Below are 18,375 nucleotides of genomic sequence, written 5' to 3' on the forward strand. Positions count from 1 at the left end.
ATGACAAGTTAGCTGGTGTATGAAATGACAGATCTCAGCTGAAACAAGGAAGCACATTGACCTAAGACATTTCTTGTGGAGCCGCTTCTGCTTCCTGAGTGGGTTTCTCTTCGGGTTTGCTGTCATGGATGGGAGATGGGTTACGGCTGGGCTTGTTGCTGTCATGTGTGCTGTGACTGCTGGCGCTGCCAAGGCGAGTTGATGCCACCACAGCTTTTACTGCAGCCTGAGAAAGAGAGCATCAAGCAAACATTCCTTAAAGGACGTGGTCTGTCAGCACTGCAGCCTTAGCATTGTCCCATTAGGGAATGTAACCACATTTAGTCTTCATGGTAATGTCACATTCGGATACCTCCCTAGGCCCAGACAGACTTAGAAGGCCACCTGAAACACTGGATTGAGGCTTAAAATTGCTGCTTTGACAAGGTTACAAGTTGGCTAGTATGAACTGAATTTTTTTTTCAGCTGCACATGATGCATTTTTTTTTAGAAACTACTTCAGATCTCCCATTTTAAGTTAGATGACAAAAAGAAAATTATCTTTTGTCGTAATAGTAACAGTGATAATACTGATTATTCCACAAAATGTTCACAAAGGGAAACAATATTTATCACTATTCCACTATTGCATATGCCAAGCACAATGGTACAGAGCATATGGGCAACTTCCTATGTGTGTGTATATATATATATATATAAAAAAATACACATTGCGGGCAGGCTCTCATATCCATAAATTATCACAAAATGAAGACATGCATTAAGAAGACAGAGGTGAGGAAAAAAAAATACTAATCTCTGGCTATGACTACTCTAGCTACTTTCGACTTGGCTAGCTTTTTGCTTAGGCATCACAGAAGAAGCAGGTCTGCATAAAGGGATGAGGAGTATAGTAAGTTTGGATGGTTTGAAGAGGTAACCATGCGGAAAAAAAAAAAAAAAAGAAAAATTAGATCTTAATGAAAAACCAGACTGTATAGACATTGGCAAGAAAGAAGAATCAGCTAATATAGAATATGAAGTCAAAGTACAGGACTTGAGCCAATAAAACTGGCAATAATTTTGAAAGCAAGAGTCTAGACCTCTTAACAGAAAAATCAGACATCCACATTAGTGGTGAGAGGACTACAGACAAGAGATTACGAACAGAACAGGCCATGCAATGATATTATAATGTATAAAGACACTTTTAATGTAATTTACACTCACTAGCCATGGGGATGTTTGTGAAACAAATTCAACACAATCTATGAAAAACCAAATCATGACTGAGAGCTTTAAAGATATTCTATGAAAATAGGCCTTTAGTAAAGAAAGTCTGCTGTTGGACTTTTATGTTGGGAAAGTGACGGAAATTTTATATTATTCTTACTAACAAAACAGCAACTGTAGTAGGTACTCATTAGCTGGTTTTCTGCTTTGTTCTTATTTTTTGGACAGGAATTAATTCAAAATCTATGGTTCATTTTATGCATATATATGTATAAAACTATTAACTCTACAATAACTGCTAACTCCAGTTAATTTTCTTAATAATCAAAGATTTGGTCATTTAATCTTTAATTAAAAAAGCAATGAAGAAAAAAACTTATAAAAAACAACAGCTTTTAAGCACAGAAGTATAAATTTACTATGGTTGACTATAGGGATCTAAATAACTAGGCTTCAAAAAAATCTCGTTGGTGATCAAAGGTGTCAAAACACAGAAAGAATCAAAATCAAAACATGCAAAAAGGGCATACATTTCTTTGTGACCTCCTGGGCACAGAATGTAACAGCTCACTTAGAAATAACGAAATTTATGACTCTGTTCATGCTCTGAAATAACTTTGATATAACAATCATGCATGGCCTCTTCAGTGAATACACAGCAATCCTGCTATAAGGCTGAAGAAATCTTTCTGAAGAGAAAAATGTTAATAGACACATTTAGTCAGTTCTGCATGGGTGTCATTGTGAATTATATCTACAATGTCTGAGACCTCTGTAAATGACAAAACTTTTTTCCTTGCCCTGTAGACATTCTCTGTCACAGTTCCCTAATACTAATGAAAAAAAATGAGCAAAAGCAAAGCTAAGGGTCATTGTGAATTTGGTTCTGCATGGGGGTTGTAAAGCTCTCAGACAAGATACTTTTTACTCATTCCCCAGGGCTACAAGCTCAGCTTCACTGTAGCTGTTGGTAATAATTTCTGGGCTGAAGTATCACTGGGAGTCTGTCTTAAGCAGACACAAATCCTTAACAACTGAAGAAGAGATTAGGGGAGAAGAAAGTTTCCCAATATTATGTCAGCTAGATGCCTAGCTGCCTGACATTTGCATCTAAAAATGTTTCCCTGCTTCTTCCAATGATAGATTTGTAGACTAGAACGTAAAGGATCACACTGGCGACTCAAAACCTAATGCTACTTTCAGCACAGATCCCACCTACATTCCTGCCTTGAAGTGCTTAATTTCCAGATAAAGAAAGCTATTGCACTTTGCTCTCAGAGGTCCTTGGAAATGCACATTTTGGGCCTGTTAATCTTGACCCACACATTTTACAGACCTACACATCTGAAATGCTAACTCTAGATCATACAGAAGTATGGCTTAAGCTCCTGCTTGTGTTGATAGGTGTAGAAACTGATGGTGGCTTACAGATCAAAATATGCTATAGTAGGTTAAATATCTTCCAGATTTATGGATGCTCATTTCTGGTCAGAATTCTAAGGATGCACAAGCAGAACATGACAGACAGATGGACAGAAGCAAGGAAGAAAGAAGGGAAGAAAGGAAGAATTAAGGTAAGGAATTTGCCAAAGCTGTGTACACCCTCAGCAGTTCTGTCTGTGTAGATAGAGATTTCAATCAACCTCGCACATTTTTATTTGTTTGGCTGCAAACATTGACTAAATCAGCTTCAACTTTTTCATCTTCATCAGTCACCTTAAATAAAAAGCTTCCATACCACTATGGAATGTTGTCCTGAAAAGCATGTAAGGTTTCTGTAAGGCGACTAATTTAATTGCACGCTTTCATAGCCAAAATGGAGATTATGTCCAGAGACTTGCCTTAAGTTTACGCCGGGCATTGAATTCTTGAAGTTTCTTTTGTGCATTGTCCATATGTGCAAAGTTAGCTGCCTTCCCTGTGACCCACGGGTGCTGCAAAGCCTGTAGAGTGGTGAGGCGTTTCTTGGGGTCTAAAACAATCAACTTTTTAACCTGCATCACAAGTAAGAAATACAGAAGACTGTTAACCTTATTCTTCATTTACATTTACTGAGCTTTGCATTTTGGGGCTTTTGTCTTGGTTTGGGAAGCATCTTAGTGAAACACATTCTAAGAAACAAACAAGAATTTGCATTCATCTGGCTTTTCTTGATCCCTCATAAATAACATCTGAAGAAGGGACCCACTAAGGGGGAAGAGAGGAGAAAAAGAATCAACCAGTTACCAAGATTTGTAAGAGTATGTACCAACACAGCTGGTCTGTATCTGCCACAGAATCATAGAATCATAGAATAGTTTGGGTTGGAAGGGACCTTTAAAGGCCATCTAGTCCAACCTTCCAATACAACACAGAGAATATAGCTGGAAAAAGCAAGAGTCTTATTATGGGTGACTGAATAGCATCCTCACAGAACAGCAGGAATGAGCTGCATGGCCTGCAGCAGCCAAACAGCTGGAAAATCACCTTTCACAAACACCAGGCAGTAAGTCTAGAGCATGCCAGCAGACAAAGCACTGAATTATTCCATGCCACTTCACCTGAAGAACTTCAGAAAGACTACCTGCTTGTAACCATTATTAATAGAATCATAGCATCATTAGATTGGAATAGACCTCTGAGATCATCAAGTCCATCCGTCTACCCAATACCGCCATGCCCACTAAACCATGTCTACAAGTGTCACATCTACATGTTTTTTGAACTCCTCCAGGGATGGTGACTTCTCCACTTCCCTGGGCAGCCTGTTCCAAGGTTTGACCACGCTTTCAGTAAAGAAACTTTTCCTTACGTCCAATCTAAATCTCCCCTGGTGCAATTTGAGGCCATTTCCTCTTGTCCTAACACTTGTAACCTGGGAGAAGAGACCAACCCCCACCCCACTACAACCTCCTCTCAGGTAGTTGTAGAGAGCAGTAAGGTCTCCCCTCAGCCCCCTCTTCTCCAGAGTAAACAACCTCAGTTCCCTTAGCTGCTCCTCGTTGTCCAGGCCCTTCACCAGCTTCGTTGTCCTTCTCTGGACATGCTCCAGCATTTCACTGTCTGCCTTGTAGTGAGGGGCCCACAAGTGCACAGAGCATTCAGGATGCGGCCTCACCAATGCCCAGTACAGGGGCACAATCACTTCCCTACTCCTTCTGGCCACACTCTTTCTGATACAGGCCAGGATGCTGTTGGCCTTCTTGGCCACCTGGGCAGACCGCTGGCTCATGTTCAGCTGGCTGTCAACCAGCCCCCCCAGGTCCTTTTCTGCCAGGCAGCTTTCCAGCCACTCACCCCCAAGCCTGTAGCGCTGCATGGGGTTGTTGTGACCCAAGTGCAGGACCCGGCACTTGGCCTCGTTAACCCTCATAAATTGGCCTCAGCCCATCAATCCAGCCTGTCCAGACCCCTCTTCAGAGCCTTCCTACCCTTGACCAGATCAATACTCCCACCCAATTTAGCGTCATCTGCAAACTTACTGAGGGAGCACTCAATCCCCTCATCCAGATCATCAATAAAGACGTTAAACAAGACCAGTCCCAATACTGAGCCCTGGGGGACACCACTTGTGACCAGACACCAACTGGATTTAACTCCATTTACCACAACTCTCTGTGCTCAGCCTTCCAGCCAGTTTTTAACCCAGCTTAGAGTGCTCCTGTCTAGGCCATGAGCCACCAGCTTTCTTAGGAGAATGCTGTGGGAGTCAGTGTCAAAGGCTTTACTAAAGTCCAGGTAGATGACATCCACAGCCTTCCCTTCATCAACTAGGCAGGTCACCTGGTCATAAAAGGAGATCAGGTGGTTAAGCAGGACCTGCCTTTCATGAACTCATGTTGGCTGGGCCTGAGTCCCTGGTTGTCCTGCACATGCCATGGGAGTGCTCTCAAGATGAACCGCTCCATAATCTTTCCTGGTGCCAAGGTCAGGCTGCCTGGCATGTAGTTCCCCAGATCCTCCTTCCGGCCCTTCTTGTAGATGGGCGTCACATTGCAAGCCTCCAGTCATCTGGGACCTTCCCTGTTGACCGAGACTTCTGATAAATGATGGAGAGTGTTTTGGCCAGCTCCTCCACCACCTCCCTCAGTACTCTCGGGTGGACTCCATACAGCCCCATAGACTTGTGAATGTCTAGGTGGCAAAGCAGGTCATTAACTGCTTCCTTCTGAATTATGGGGGGTTTATTCTGCTCTCCATCCCTATCTTCCAGCTCAAGGGGCTGATTACCTTGAGGATAGCTTGTCTGCCTATTAAAGACTGAAGCAAAGAAGGCATTAAGTACCTCAGCTTTTTTCTCATCCTTGGTGACGATGCTCCCCTCCACATCTAATAGAGGATGGAGATTGTCCTTGGCTGTTTTTTTGATGTTAATGTATTTGTAAAAACATTTTTTGTTGTCTCTCACAACAGTGGGCAGCCTGAGTTCTAGTTGGGCTTTTGCCTCCCTAATTTTCCCTCTGCATGACCTAACAAGATCCCTGTACTCTTCTTGAGCTGCCTGTCCTTTCTTCCAAGAGTGGTAAACCCTCCTTTTTCCCTGAGTTCTAGCAAAAGCTCCCTGTTCAGCCAGGTCGGTTGCCTTCCCAGTAAGTTCATCTTCTGGCACACAGGTGCTTGATCCTGCACCTTTAAGACTTCCTTCTTGAAGAATGTCCAACCTTCCTTGACCCCCTTGCCCTTCAGGACTGCCTCCCAAGGGACTCTCTCGACCAGTGTCCTGAACAGCCCAAAGTCAGCCTTCCAGAAGTGCATGGTTGTGGTTTGGCTGACTCTCCTCCTAACTTCACTAAGAATAGAGAATTCTATCATTTCATGGTTGCTAAGCCCAAGATGGCCTCTGACCACCACATTTCCCACCAGTACTTCTCTGTTTGTAGACAGTAGGTCAAGCGAGGCACCTCCCCTGGTAGGCTCCCTTACCAGCTGTGTCAGAAAGTTATCTTCCACACACTCCAGGAACCTCCTAAACTGTTTTCTCTGCTGTGTTGTATTTCCAGCAGACATCTGGTAAGCTGAAGTCCCCCACGAGGACAAGCGCTAACAATTGCGAGACTTCTGCCAGCTGCTTGTAGAATACTCCATCTGCCTCTTCCTCCTGGCTGGGCGGTCTATAACAGACTCCCAGCAGGATATCTGCCTCGTTGGCCTTCCCCCTCATCCTCACCTGTTAGCACTCGGCCTTGTTCTCACAATCGTTAAGCTCTACACAATCAAAACGCTCCCTAACATACAAAGCCACCCCACTGCCTCTCCTTCCTTGCCTATCCCTTCTGAAGAGCTTATAGTCATCCATTGCAGCACTCTGGTCATGAGAGTCATCCCACCATGTTTCTGTGATGGCAACCCAGTCATAGCTATTCTGCTGCGCAATGGCTTCCAGCTGCGCCTGTTTGTTGCCCATGCTGCGTGCATTGGTGTAGATTCACTTGAGCTGTTGTATGTCTGAATTGTCAAATTAACTCTAAGAGATTCCTAAAATACCCCCAGCCAGGCGGTTCTCTTAGCAGTATAACAACTTTTGGATTTGGACAAGGTTTACACTGGATTAGAAAATTTACATTCCAGTGCATGCAACTTATGCAGACTTGTAGCATGCAGTCACTGTCAAGTACATCACAAATGAAATGTTTCTTTCAGTCACCATAAAACCTCATGTACACATGAACGAAAAAGTACTGTACAAGTATTTCTCTCTTAGCCCACTCTGAAACTAATGCAGTTTACGCCATTCTTTCTGATATTGAAACCAGGGAAGCTTCACCTCTCCAAACCCAACAGTAGGACATTTTTAAGAACAAGGCACTGCAGACACACCCCTGGAAGTGGAGGTGGTACAAACTGCTGGGTAGAAAGAACTGCCCACAGCACGGGTTTTAAGAGCCATGGGCTTTATTCTTATCTACAATGTACTATACAGTGTTCAAACCTGAAACTCTGAGCTTTACTGTAGCAAAATGGTAGGGACCAGATTGGACAAAAGTGCTCTGTATACAATAAAAGAGCAGCTTTGCTGCAGACTGCTGTTTATTTGGGTTTTGATGGCATAAGGCAGCAAATGATACTTTTTTTGACCTTAAAGAAACTTCACATCTAATACAACAAAAAAAGTACTTTGAACTTCTACAGTCCTTCCATTTGACTCATTCTGAAGTACTTTATAAACACAAATTATGTAGTATTTTATGGCACAGTTTGCACAAGTAATGTGGAGCTGAGCATTTGTGTCTTCAGTGCTCATGAAATAACAGAATTGTGCAAGTTATTGTTGACTAAAAATCAAAATCAAGCATACCTATCTTTGCAGATCAGTATGTCATGGGTCCTATTTACGTTATCCAGTAATAAAAGAATACAGTGCAGACAGCAGGCCAGCCCCTGCATTTTGCTGATGGACCATATTTAGCAGTAATAAGTCTTTCCTCATCTACTGAAAAAAAAGCTTAAATGGACACAAAAAGACTGTCAGCAAAAGCAGGAGTGTGGGGTGGGCTTCATTCCTTTTTATATTCTTTCTCCAAAGTTCAGACTTGAAAACTGCACAAAATATAGGGCTTGTTTCTATGTTCCCCTGAACGTGGTTGCCCTGCAAAGAGGAATGATGAAACACCTCAGAGCTAGCATGAAAGGCAGGCATACATGAACACTGTGACAGCTGACAACAATCTGTGGCTTAGTTCACAGAAGGACCTGAACATTCCTGGTTTTGAGTGCAAAACTGCAGCACTGGACTAACAGATTATTTACAGCACCACAATATACCAGAGAGAAGAAGAAAAGCAAGGAGTCATATGAACAATTAATTAACCAGTTATTCTGCCCCACCCCAAAATGGACTTTCTTTCTCAAAGTGATACTAGCCAAATATGTATCAGCAAAGATACTCCAGTCTCATTTTTGCTTTACTTACTAAATCCTTGGCATTCAGAGACACATCATCCCACCAGGGGGACACAAAGTCATATTCACAGTTCAGGATTCTCTTAAACATGTACTGATCTCCCCTTTCATCATAAAATGGTTCAAAGCCACAAAGTCTGCAAGGACAAAAAAGAAAGAAATTTATCAAAGATTCATTAGTCTTGGGTTGTTAGTTCCTGGTATTACCTTTCCCTACGTCTTCTCCGGTAGACCACTTTGGGAAACCAGACCTGGATGTAATTATGAACTCCTGATTCTACAGAGTAAAGCAAAATGCGGTCATAAGTATTCATAATCCATGGGAAAGGCTGATCAAACTATAAATGTTCCATTTTCATACATCTGTAATTGGAACTATTAATACAGTGACTTACCGTAAGAGTAGCCACGCAACAGTTGGTATCTGTTTACCTTCTACACACCAATAATATTTTCTAGCAGCTCTTTGCTCTGCTGGTCTCAGGCTGATGTCCCTTGGACTATTTAGTCATTCCTCTATCTGAAACCTTTGGTCATCCCTGCTCTATTCTGTGAACTTCTCCAGTTGTACCCTCCTCTTTGAGGTGGGTACAAACACCATTCAGCATGGGCACACTACAGAGTTGCAAATTAGCTATTTTAATTTCCATTTCTTTGCTAGCAATTCCTGACCTTGGATCTGCTTTTTTGGATTGTTTACAAGCACAGAGTGAACATGTTCATAAAGCAATGAATAAAAAGAATCCCTCTAACTCTTTCTGGAGGGACAGGAATTAGCTCAGGAACCACAGATTACCTGTGAAGTTAGAAGTTTTTATATGTCCAGTTAGGACTGTTGTTTGAATATGTTCATCACTGTACATTCCTTCATCCTATCATCCACAAAAAGTAAAAACCTTCTGCAGGTTTTGATAATCAGGCTTCATCTTTACTTAGGTAACCTACATATTATCAAGAAATTTTGTAATATCTCACTGATTAATGCATTTATGAATATATTCAATAATACAGATGCCAACACAGATCTACGCTGCTGGCCCTGGGGAAAGCAAATTCATAGAAGTGGTTTCCATTTATATAATGTCCTTTTTTGTCTCTTTGTTGCACTTTAATCATGCCTGTACACACAATCAGATGTTTTAAAGTAAATTTCCTATTCAACCAGTAAGTGTTCTGAGCTAAAGAGAAAGCCTATCTGCTGCTTTGCCTCCAGAAAATGCAGTAAGCAACAAGATGATGACAGGAAAACAACAGCAGACCATAAAGAACAAGACAGCAACAAATCTAGAAAATTTAACCTTACATTTTAACTTGGTTTTGTGTTTTTAAACCCAATCAGTGTGCTTACTGTCCTGCAAAAGGAGACAGACGTTCAAGGAAGAAATGTGGTTTTGGGAGTGGTGTGTAGCTGTGGGTGGAACAGCTGCATCACTTTGCATAGGTTTTCTCCTCCACTGTAAGCACGTTCTGGGTGTGTTATTAATTTCCAAGTCTGGCAGAGATGGATCAAAACATAAGGATCCATCCTCCGAACACCGTGTGCTTCAGTAGGTGGGAGCCAGTCACAGTCCCTCTGCTGCTCCCCTCCCATTTTCCTGACTCTCCCACCACCATTTCTGAGCTTGCTTCAGGTTGGCTCCTATCACCATCATAAAGTAATTTCGCTGAGCAGGGCTGTTGGGCCACTAAGTGGTTCAGCCAAAACTGGCTTCTGGATACCAGGTAGCTGACAACATACAGTGAGATCATGCTTAAGGCTTGCTGCACCTGTGTTGGAAGTCTTCTAAGTGATTCTTTATTTACTCCTGAAAATATTTTCAGCATAGCTCACTACTATCACCTACTGTTGTCTCATTAACAATTTCTACGGATATGCTTCTACCTAAACTTTTTTTTCCATTTCAGCAGACAGATTTTTCGCTACATGCCAAATGAGATGAATAAAACTAGAGGTATGATTTCAAATTAGATAAATTAAACCAGGGTAAGACCCCGCGTGGCTGCTCTTGATTTCATCTTATTATGAAATTTCATTTTATTATTGTGGTTCATTTTAAATCAATTATGTACCAAATAAAGAAAAATCAATATAAGCAGTTTCAAAATCAAACAGAAATGAACAGACAGTGTTTTGTGCCCTTTTAAGTAAGTTAGCAAAAAAATACCTTTAATTAAATCCATGCAATTTTGACTCCAGGCAAAGCCTCTGTATTTGTTGACCAGTATTTGCATCTCAAACGTGCACTAGCATTTCTAAGCTGCTGTAGGAATACAAAAGGTCAGGTCCTCTTTCCTGTTAAAACTATAAGTGTGGCTTCCCTGGAATGATGACAGTTAGCATCAACAGGTCTTAACATAATTGCCTCAGGAATAATTGTTCTGTCAAAATATGTGTCAAAGATTTTCTTACTGACATAGTAAGTGCACTTTGTATTGGTGAGAAGATACAGTTTTATGCGTGTCTTCCATAGCATTGTTGCTAACTCTTACATCCACTCTATTTTGGAGGCACATACAGCAATATATCTTTTTGACTGTACATCCGCTAAACTATGAGACTGAGACATGCAACATTGTCCTTTAGGCTGCAAGATCAATGAATTAGTTACTGTACATGTACCTTTCTGGTCTTAGCTGCTAATCCATCAGAAATGTTGATCTACAAGGCTTTACACTCAATAGAAGAGTTTTAAATGTGGAATATTGTTAAAGCTAAACTGAAGAGATGGCCAAGTGGATTTGACTAGCACCCTTTTTGCCTGGCTTGTTCCTGCAGGTCAAATTGGATTTTGAGAGGGGAGAAGGAGAGGAACACAAGGAGGAAGTAGTGGAGTATCTGTAGGTGGTGTCCCTCTCAGAGCAGGAGCTCACACACTTGTTTTTACACCAGTGTAGAGGTTTAATGTGGCTTGGGAACATCTCCTGAATAGCTGGAAGGTTTTGAAAGGCCACAATAGCAAGTGCTGCTCCATATATTCAAACAGGAATTTGCCGTACATTCTCACTTGGAGCTTGCCTTCACTTGAAAGCAAGTTCTGCTTAAGGAAGGCTCTCAGTTTCAAGCACAATGGCTACTTCTTAATTGTTGAATAACTAGGCAAACCCAAGGCTTAACCTAGATATCTTTTCAAAAGGACAACAAAAGGCACCTCTTCGATCTCAGAGACAGCCCTGCTGGAAAATTTCACATCTCTCTGCCGTGCATGGGCCACTAAAACTGATCAGAAATCATCACCTGGCAGCCAATATCTGAGATATGATCTTCTACAGACTCGAAACAGGCCTTGAGGCAGAGATTCACATTTTAAAAGGAGCAGACAACAAAATCACAAATAGGAATATTGTAGCCTATTATTTACAGGCGCCCAAAAGGAGACCTATGACTTAACTGAAGCTTATACACAAAACAAAAGATGTTTTCTGATATTTCCTTGACAGTGTTTATATGTCCTTACAAGTACTGTCAAATAAACCCTAGAAAACATAATCCTTTCTTTGCAAAAGACATAAAGAAAATAATCGTATTATTACACATTGTACTTGCTGGACACAGTTAACGACTCTTAGAAGGGGAAAGAAAATGACCTGGATGTATAAAATCCTCCGTATCTTTAATGTATATGTGTAAAATCCCATTTCCTTCCCATAAAAGGCATCCTGCAGAAATCATATACAACTACACAAACCAGTTTAGGATTAGTGTTGCCAAGGGAATAAATGAAGTTAGATATTCTCCCATAAAGAGAAGTGTCGATACATCAGATACAACTTTCCCTTCTCAATAATCTTCCTTTGAAAGATTCCATTGATAAAATAAAATAATTACAATGCTTACCAATTGAATTAGGACTAACCATACTAAGATGCAGACACAAGTGCCTACCTTTAGACACAAGTGTCTGAAAATTTTGGTCTGTATTTGCAACTTCAACTGTTTAAAACATGTATGGCCAGCATCACTCACAGCCCTCTGTCAACAGTGTCTCTAATTATCTGGAAGACTTCAACATTAATTGTTTAACCTATCATCGGGCTGATTTACAGAGAGAGAATCCAGGGCTGTTCCCTGCCTCCCGGCTGAGATGCTGTGAGACAGCAACACTGATGCTGCAGCTTCACAGCTGACACAGACAGGGCAGCTGCATTTGGGAATATTCACAGGCTCTGTGAAACTACTGCAACGACCTTAACTTCTCTTTGCCCCACCTGCAGTTGAGAAGCTACTTAGGATCATAGTATATCTCACAGCTTGTGTGAATGAGGAAAAAAAAATGCTTTCTGACACTTGTAGGCATGTATTTTTCATTTCAGCAGCTTTGCTGCTATTCATTCACATTAATAGCACGATTCTGTGCTGACCTTGTTGCTGTTTAAGAACTATTATATTTATCAAATGTATAACCTAAGTGTTTTGCCATGCTCCTCTACGATTTGACTTACTTAAATAAGATTAGGAATATCACAATTAAAGTTCAGGATCTCATGTTTTCCAATGGCACAGCTCATAATATCATTAAAAACCTGCAGGTGCTCACAAATGAACCACTCCGTGTCGCTGTCTGCACTTACAGGATGTAGGTGATAATCCCCAGAGACCACATGTCCACCTCAGGGCCATAGGCACATCCCCGTAGTATCTCTGGTGCTGCAGATGATAAAAGACTTGTCAATAAGATGAAAGTTGAATGCAGAAATAACACTCACAAAGTCAATTTAAACTCTCTGCACACTCGTGTCTTTTAAAAAGTTAGGGTCTGCTCCTTTAAGCCCTTAATTAGGCAAATGATTCCCTTCACTGTGTACAAAGCAACAGAAGTCATGCCTAAGCACAGCCAGAATAAAATGCAAAGCAGACTTTGGTTTCAAATTGCTTTTTAGGTTTGTGAAAAGAACCACAGAAAGCTACAGTAGTACTGGAGCTGCAGTGTGACAATGGATATGGTACTTTCACTTCAGTATTTTACTTATTTACTTGGTACTTTATTTGGGCTTTATTTTTGGTATTCTATTTTAACAAGACCATTTCAGGCAATTGCTTTGCTGCGGTGCAGAGTGGGTAGAAAGGTCAGGCAGTCTCGGGGGACTCCGGCTCTGCAACAGTAAAGAGGACCCAATCTCTGCCCAAGCAGCTTGATGGACACACCTTGAGGAAAGCTGAGCAGACTGTTGTATCCCTCAGACAGTATCTGCTCCTGTGTATGACTAAAACTGCGCATGGTTGCACACTCAGACTGTGACGTGCCTACCTCAAGCGTCCCTGTGCCCTGTGCCCGCAGGGCTTGTAGCTCCACGCACAGTTGAGGTTTGCCTCCCGCTTGGCAAATCTCCCTGGGCAAAGCTCCTGAGGTGGCAGGATGAAAACGCCACATCTCCAGAGGAGGAAATGGAATTGCTTGATACTGGGGGAGGCAAGGCCCTCCCTTCCCTCACCTTTTGGCCACAGACAAAAATACCTAACTAATTTGGAAAAAAAAACAATTAAAAAACACTGCTGAGCCACACTTCCACCTATCAGTAGCAACCATTGCATCTGTACTTACAACTTTCAGATGTATGGAATGGCAGTACAGACCCTGAGCCCACAGGCTCTATGATACACATGGGATGGCTGCTGCATTTCTGGGGCACAGTGGACTGGCTACATCCATGCATATCAGTGCTGCAGCATGCACACAACACTTCACCTTCTGCATTACACTTTCACAGCCATGAGCAGCAGAGCCAAGAGGGGCTGGGACTTCCCAAAATGTATGACAGCTCCCTGCTCAGCCTGAAGCTTTGGTTGTCCTTCTTGACTGTCCCAGGCTTCTGGCATGGTCCTGCTTTGCTCCCAGCCTGTGGGAGGTCTACGTTGGGGCACCTAGCTCTCTGGAGGAACGTGCTGCAATACCCCAGGGGAGCAAAACTTCCCCAAGCATGATTTTAATTGGAGTATACACAACTCACTAACAGCCTCCAGGCAGCTGGCTCAGACTTCTTCAACTTACCTGAAGGATTTACCATGCAGGGAACACATCAAGCATTTTTACAAACCATTAATATAGAAGGTAAAGAACACTAATTACTGAGTTTGCTACACTCATACAGCTGGCAGCTGGGCAAATGCTTGCTGGTCTAAGCACAGACTTTCCCAGACTCCTTATTCATTTGCTAGGTAAACTGATGAACAGAGAGGGCCTGATTTTGAGAAGAGACACTAGATCCCAACCGATTTTAACTTAGGTCAACCTGTAGCTAATAGGAGAGCTTACAGGCAAAGCAGACAATGACCTCCGAGAAAGAGATGGAGACAGACCAAGAAGAGATGTTAACCACCATTCTCCCTGACATGTTTATTAACGTCACATGGGAGATTCTGAAGTAAATAGGACAGTTTTCCTGTTTAATGGCCACTATGCTTCCTCTTCTGGAGTATGCAATGTTTCTTGGGAAGTGATCTTGCTTAGGATAAGTAGAAGTCACTACCTGCCCTTCTTTCACTTTTCTCCTCCTTCCACCTCAGTATTGTAAAATGGCCACAAAAGACACCAAAGACTCGCACATACAGGTCTGCCTTGCTATCTGGACTGTGATTACACAGTTATACATCTTGCAAATTTGATCTTCTAATATTTCCAGAAGTTTGCTTTTGGTGAATGGATCTGACAGACACATCGCTGTTAGTTTAGATGTTGGCTGTAACAGAATGATCATGAATCACTGCTCTGCACTGGCTTATTTTTAGATGCTACTCTCAGAAATCACTTATGCCCTTCTTGTTAAGTTCACCAAAAGCACAATGGCTCAGTAAGTTAAGTTCTTTGTGACCATCTTCTTGCTTTCAGTCCTCTACATCACTTTGCACATCCCAGGTACTGTAGATTGGTAAGCCTTGATGCCGAAGTATCCAGACTCCAGTGTGTGTTTTTTGTTGCTGTGTCCTTTCTGGAGAAGCTGGTGATAGCTGGGTGGGCAGAATGTGGGAGTTGGCAGCCTGTGACTGTCAATTATTTATAGCTTAATTTGGCATTTCAACGGTATTCCTCACGGGTTTCCTCCACTTCTGGAAAGTAATGCTTGAATATTTTCCAGGTACCAGGAATTCTGCATGGTCAGTTAACTCAGGTCGTAAATCAAGGACTGCAGGTCCATATCTGTAGGCATTGCAGGTCTGTACCTTAGGCACAAAGCTCCTTTCTTCTCAGCACAGACATTCAGCCTCAAACTTCCCCATCAAGCTGTCCCTACTCTGAGGGGTCTTCTATGTGAACAAGCCTTATCATGTTTTTATAGTATACAAAGACAGGCATAAAAAGAGCTAAATACTAATTACAGTTTTATGGCATTTGTAGTATAACTGTCATGAGAGAAGAAAACCAGAACATTAATAGTTAATACGTGAAGTACAGTTTTACAAAACTAAGCAGACTGGATTCAGTGCTACTCTAAAGCATACTTGGCACCTGTGTGTGCTTGGCAGAGAATGTCATGCCAGGTAATAGACATCCCACCTGTATGGCACTGTCACCTGTGCTATGAGGTATCAGAGTAATCTTATGGTCTTCTCCAGTGCCCTCTTTCCTTTGCTTCTACAGTTATAAAAGCAAATGCCAAGTCTCTGGTTTCCACATGGCTTGGCTCAGATCTGTCCAAAACTACCTGAGATTCTTACTACCCAGCAGCACACTGCTAGCAACTCGCAGCCTCTTGTAGGACCCCATTCAGGATCCAGAGTTCAGCAAGAATGGCAGCAATAGGTTTCTCCACAAGATTACATGAGTTGCTGGAGGTAAGCATCCATCATGGGAAGCCCAGCAGTCTTGCCCTGGTGTAAACAAGATCACCACCCTCTCTGGCCATTAGCTGGTGTGCTGACATGGAAGTGCCCTGCAATGAAGGGCGAGCAGACTGAAGAGGCAGTTGCAACCCTCTTTTGCTGGAGGGACTCCTGCATTTGCACATTCTGGCACTGGAGGATCCATTTGTGACTTATTATCTGGTTCTGGGAGTCCAGACAAGCTTCTGCACATGTTCAGGAGCTAGCTGTCCCTGCTGGGACAGCAAAGCTGTGCACAAGGGTGCTGTACTGGGAGCCCAACAGCATGCACACCATGCCTTGCTGAAAGCTGCCAGGCAGCCTGTGAGGCTCCAACCAGCTGCTGGCTGCTCAGCCTTGCATGGCTCTGCACCACCACAGGGAACTGAACCCACCAGGGGTATGCCCTGCTCTGCAGACCACCCGCCCGCAGACAGGCCGGAGGGTGTCCACAGGTACGGAGCATCCTACAGGCCCGTGCACTTCCCCCCGACCCGAAGATGCTGCTGCTGCTGCTGAAGAAACGTCTGCTGAGGGCAGGGGTGGCCAGGCTGCATACATCCCTGTCTGGAGCAAGACGAGCTCCCACTGCTGCTCCACAGGCAGGGTGAAACGCTCTGGTCCCATAAAGGAAGGGCCGCTAGGGCTCCAAATCACCTTTTAAATTATTTTTTTCAAGATCAGTTGTATACCTGCTTTCTCCCTACTGCGGCAGGTTATAGGCTTGAACTCTGGTTTTAGATTTTAGATTTTTTGGGGGTTGCTTTTAGTGATATCCTCTTTAGATTACTGATACTTGACATATAGCACAGCTATGGCAATTGTAGCATTCACTCTCTGTCCCACTTATTTTCTCCCCAGAGCAACGGATAAAACCCCCACCTTCCTAATTTTTCACAGACTGTTACCAGTGCTATGTTTTTTCACTTGCTAAGGCTGTGAGGGAACATACTTTTACCTAAATGTGATTCTATGGAAATTTGTTTTAATTTGAAGTATCGGTGGTGGTTTTCTTGCATGCAAATTAGATGCTTTACATTATTAAAACTACAAGACCAAGAAGCATGAACTAGCTGTGACTTTGGAAAACCAAGAAACATGTAAGAAAAGGACAACTGAGAAAAAACAGTTTCTAAACTTCGTGCACATCTTTCACAGTTAAACAAGTAGAAATTGTCCTTAAAGGCCACCAACCGAAAAATATAAACCCAACATCATTAAGTATATAAGTTCCTAATTTCTAAACTACTAAAGGAATCAAAATTACCATCCTTGTGTAATATGGTGCTAAGATTATGAGTTAGATGTTTGCTCTGAAGTTATCCATAAACTTGTGCTTGTTGAAGTATTGTGAATGCACAGACAAATTAGTCATTTTGGTAAGCAGTGGTTCATGCTGACTCTCACTGTCCTAGTAAAACTGAAGCAAACCTATGATTTTGTTCTTACTTTGGTTAGGAGAAAAAAGGGTTAAAAGTGCCAAAGCCTCTTTACTGCTGAAAGAGATGACTAGATCTACGCCAGTTGACAAGATCTGTCACAAGATGCTCCTCGATATTGCACTCATAATTCTGTTACACAGGTCCGACTCCAGCATTGACCAGAATGGTCTGAGTCCAGCCTGCATTTTAAAACCATGTATTTACTGAAATGTTTTGGGTTTAGGGGATCAATTTACGACACTGTTCTAAGGAATAATCTGATTTCCTCTATGTTAAAAAAAAATTTAAGATAAATTCACTGTAAGCAATATTCAAGCATTCATAATTGTTATGAACTATAAATTTTTAGTGTCTTCCATTATACCTTTCATAGTCCAAATTTCTGCTGATGCCTCTCCAGTATTATTTTAGTAATTTCAGCATTTTTACAACAGTCAAACTTACTTCCATGCAAGTAATGAATTTGTGTCATAATATATGCTTTGACTATTAAGCTTCAGTGCTAAAGAATATGAGTTTAGAAAAATTTAACTCAGTGCTGGTTCTGAATTTTAGCTTTTTATTTCTGCTTTTTAGGGGCTTTTTGAATTCTGACCTTAGGAAGAAGCATTTCACCTTGGAAAGAGAAAATGTAACATCCTCACATTAAGTGTAGCAGACTGTAAATAATAGAATAACATACCACAGTACCCTGGAGTTCCACAAACTGTCTTCATGGTCACCTGATCTTCCACAATCTTGGAAAGTCCAAAGTCAGCTGTGAAGATTGTTTAGGAATATTAATGTTCTTACTTCCTTGTAAAATCTCTTTTTTTAACATTGTATTGTAAATAAACATTTATGCATTAAATGAACAGTACTGTCATTTCCAGAGATGAGGATCAATTTAAAGGAGCTACCCAGAATGCAATCCAGAAGCAAAATTTGTATGAGTATTCCTCACTCTTGCTTGACAGAAATGTAGCTTATATTTTATCCTGAAGACTGCACAAAGCCAAAACAATGGGGTACCTAAGGGTGTACAAGCAGTGATCCAGAAAAGCATTT

At 41.9% G+C, this 18,375-nt stretch overlaps 1 protein-coding gene across 1 annotated transcript in view; it reads right to left on the reverse strand.

Annotated features, from left to right (window-relative positions):
- Nucleotides 1-61: 61 nt before the first annotated feature.
- Nucleotides 62-18,375, reverse strand: part of CAMK4 (calcium/calmodulin dependent protein kinase IV) — a 177,197-nt gene continuing 158,883 nt past the window's right edge. The window contains exons 7-11 of the mRNA XM_086479497.1: nt 18,011-18,085; nt 12,661-12,736; nt 8,102-8,228; nt 3,054-3,206; nt 62-226 (exon numbers count right to left, since the gene is read on the reverse strand). Of these exons, the coding sequence (XP_086335623.1) occupies nt 62-226; nt 3,054-3,206; nt 8,102-8,228; nt 12,661-12,736; nt 18,011-18,085 (596 nt within the window). The remainder of the gene's footprint in view (nt 227-3,053; nt 3,207-8,101; nt 8,229-12,660; nt 12,737-18,010; nt 18,086-18,375) is intronic.

The sequence above is a fragment of the Leptosomus discolor genome, chromosome Z (genome assembly GCF_034619465.1).
Source record: "Leptosomus discolor isolate bLepDis1 chromosome Z, bLepDis1.hap2, whole genome shotgun sequence".
Taxonomy (NCBI): domain Eukaryota; kingdom Metazoa; phylum Chordata; class Aves; order Leptosomiformes; family Leptosomidae; genus Leptosomus; species Leptosomus discolor.